Below are 3,574 nucleotides of genomic sequence, written 5' to 3' on the forward strand. Positions count from 1 at the left end.
GTATGTAAACATATCATATATATATATATATATACGTATGTAAATATATCATATATATATATATATGTATATACGTGTACATACATATATATATATAAACACGTAAATTAGTAAATATATGTATACGTAAATATGTCTATATATATATATAAATACATGTGTGTGTGTGTGCGTATATAACTATATAATATAATGACGGTATGTATATGTATATGTGTACAGGACTATAAGTATATATATATACATACATATATATATATCAAATATATCACCGCAACAAAATTTAAAAATAATAAATACATAATGCAAAAACGATGTAGCTGCTAACTAGTCGATATTCAAAGAACGTACTGTGAAATGCTGGGCCTACTTGGCGCAAACGGCTTCTCACTTCCAGGGGCGGACGTAGGTAGGCTCACAGGTGTGGGTATCACAAATTGTGTGTCGCCATTGTTGAAACTAGCACGCACATTATCCGAATGTTCCACTTTGATTTGTGGCTTACTTTCGAAGTTCACTCGAATTCCGCTGGACGGCATTCCAGATTTTGGTTCAGATTTAACCGCAGATTTAGCCTGGTAGGGCTTACCTGCAGATAGCGACTCGCGTTTGCCTAGTGGTAGCAAGGGTGGCTGAGCGGCTTTCTGTTGTTGCGGTCGTTGTTGCGAGTGGTGCATCTGATGTGTGCTATGTAGTGGGTATACATCATGAGACACGTCTTCTTGCATCGGTTGCAAATGATCATCATGGTTGTCGTTGTTCGATCGATTGCTCTTGTTGTTCGCTCGATTGCTATTTTTGATCGCTCGATTGCTGTTGGTGTTCGTGGTGTGGAATTCATTAGGCAAGATCGGCGGTTGAGCGTGGTGTGCCATGAGTGACTGGCTCGAGGTCTGGCGTTGATAGACCTGCATAGGCGAAACGTCCCGCTTGGGTTTACTAAAGCTGGTGGGAAGGTCTTTACGCTGCGTTGGTGGGGTTAGCGCACGCGTATGTTGCGGTCCAATAGGAAGAAACGGCGAGGGTGGGTCTCGTCTACTACGCATGGGATCGTGTAGTGAAGAGCTTGAGTCAAACTTGGCCCAATGAGGCGGTGAGACTGTTTCAGTCCCGTGGTTCATTTGCATCGGGCTCGGCGATTGCGGACGTCGCTTCCCCTGAGGCAACAAAGCGGGTGGTTTATTATACCGGTTTCGTTGTAAAGAGTTGCTGGCGCTCACATTATTGTTGCTATCATTATTATTGTTATTATTAGTACTCTTGCTGCCGCCGTTGTGCCAGGAGCTCGGCAGCCTGTGGTTGGGTGGGTGCGAGAATCCGTCTGCCGGAAGTCCATTATTCATCCATTTGAATTCCCCGTTGGTATTTTGGTGTGAGTTCTGCGGTGAGGGCTTCGGTAGATTTGATGTAGAGGTCTGAGAAGGGTACGAACTGTGCAGTACAGGGGAAGCATGTTTTTGTGTCTGACTTGGCGCTGCGTACGATGATCGCAGAGGTGCCTGCGTGCTTTTTGCTGAACTGATGCGTGGGCTGGAGTACGGTTCATACCGTGACGAGGTATTTAAGTTGGTGTGTGAATCTGATCTTGAATCCAATCTATTCAGACGCTCGTTGGAGAGGCCGCCTGCTCTGTTTTTGTTGTTGTTGGTGCGTGTATCGCCGATGTTGTTGTTGTTATGGCTGTTGTTGGTACCACTGCTATTGGTATCACCACTGTAATAAACCACTTGCGGTGACATGATGTTAGATCCTCGGTATTTCGGAGTAGGGAGAGGTGGTGCCTCCGTATTATACGACCGTGACATTCCACTGTGACCGTTCATTCCCGACTGATAAACGCCTACGTTTGGTTCAGAGCCCCTGCGTTGGTGCCCAGAACTATACGCATACTTCCCACCATGGCCTTGTAAGTCCTGGCCAGCCGATGAGCTACCCATATACTTATTCGTACTCCCAGATCCCATATCAGGTTTATCATCGCGTCCACCAGCCACTGATTCCTCCATGCGATCACGAGGTACACCCGGTACGTCCCTGCCGGATACAAAACTCTGGCGTGGCGCTTGTTCGTACCGTTCGGTTTGCCTGTCACGTGCAGGTCCAGGCATTGGGAACTGGGACACTCGGGAGTCCACTTGTCGGCTATGAGTCTGACCCATCTCCGGAAAATCCGCCCGTCCTCTGGGCATAGAAACACCGCCAGAGGCGGGGTATCTGTCTCTAACTACACTCGAAGTTTCATACGAAGTCCCTCGCATACCGGTATTGTCGCGACCACTGTAGACAGCTTCATTTGAACTGTATCGCGCGCGGGTCGGGTGTGGCGGTGGTTGTACAAACCGGTCCCTTGGTGGCGGTTGATTTACGCGTCCATCGCTGGATTGGACTCCGCGATCCCCATTGTATCTATCGCCTCCAACTCGGCTACTGGATTGTCCCATGGCCTCACCATTGTAGTCGCGTTGAAGCGGACTGTGTCGGCCGTAGGGAACATTACTACTATTATGACCATCCATTGGCAGGCTGCTGTTCACGTTGCGATTGACGTAAACTCGCTCGGGTTGCCAATCGCGTTCCTGAGTCGGCGGTGCGTAGCTGTAGCCCCGCTGCGGTGGTTCATACATGTTACTCGTACTGTTGTTTGTGACTCTTTCTTTGCTTTCCACGCCTCCCACAATATCCGCGACTCGAAAGGCAGTTTTCGGCTGCGGCCGGCCCTCATTGATACCTTCATTGCGCGACTGTGTGTAGTTACCGGACGAAGTGCTCATTGGGTGCGCACTCCTCGGCCCTTCACTGCGACCTAGAACCATGGGCAAAGGCGGTGGTGGTGGCGGGCCATCCGTACCTAAACTCCGTTGTTTAGGTGAGGACGACCACCGCATCCCCGCAGTTGAGAATGGGTGGTCTCTGTATTCTCTGTCGTTGTGCATATCGTAGATGTTGATATGTGCAGCAAGGTTTGAGGAATACACTAGTCAACAAACCGGATTTTTACGTGAATTAGAAAACTATTGAGAAAAACATGAGGTGTGCAAAGCGGCAACAACTCAAATAAGCGACATAACAGAACGGAAGTGTTGCCATGACCAGCAGTGTTATTGCATTAACTGTGCGTACGGATCCAGGTCCCGACCTTACCACGCCGTACAATACCGACTGATCTATGTTCACCGCCTCTACTAGGCGATAAGCTGAAGATACAAACGGCAGGTCGTGATCCCGAAACAAGATAATCAGCACATTCGTGATTCACTGATTTATCTCTGCGTTGGTATTTATCATTTATATAAATAAAGTATATTTATTATTTTCCGTGCCGAATGTGTATGTATTTATAGAGTATGCGACAATACTTCGTTTCATATGTATGTACACACATATGAACACCGGCATTTTTAGGTTAAAAAAAAATCAAATAAACCGTTACCGCATTTTTCGGCATTGCCATTTGATGACTGATAAATAAAATGCCAGTTTCCACAAAAACAATGTGAAGACTGAAGACTGGGACTGTGACAGTCTGTAATTTTTGAACTGTACAACTCTGAGAAGTCGTTTTGTGTCGCCGATT

The 3,574-nt window shown here is 47.0% G+C and overlaps 1 protein-coding gene across 1 annotated transcript; it reads right to left on the reverse strand.

The window, feature by feature from the left end:
• Positions 1–338: 338 nt before the first annotated feature.
• On the reverse strand, positions 339–3,022 carry SARC_04447 (hypothetical protein; the record flags this gene model as incomplete). Its single annotated transcript, XM_014301730.1, has 1 exon — positions 339–3,022. Exon 1 carries the CDS (start codon positions 2,931–2,933, stop codon positions 339–341), a length of 2,595 nt encoding a protein of 864 aa, XP_014157205.1. The 5' UTR covers positions 2,934–3,022.
• Positions 3,023–3,574: the final 552 nt, after the last annotated feature.

This window comes from Sphaeroforma arctica (genome assembly GCF_001186125.1).
Source record: "Sphaeroforma arctica JP610 unplaced genomic scaffold supercont1.249, whole genome shotgun sequence".
Taxonomy (NCBI): domain Eukaryota; class Ichthyosporea; order Ichthyophonida; genus Sphaeroforma; species Sphaeroforma arctica.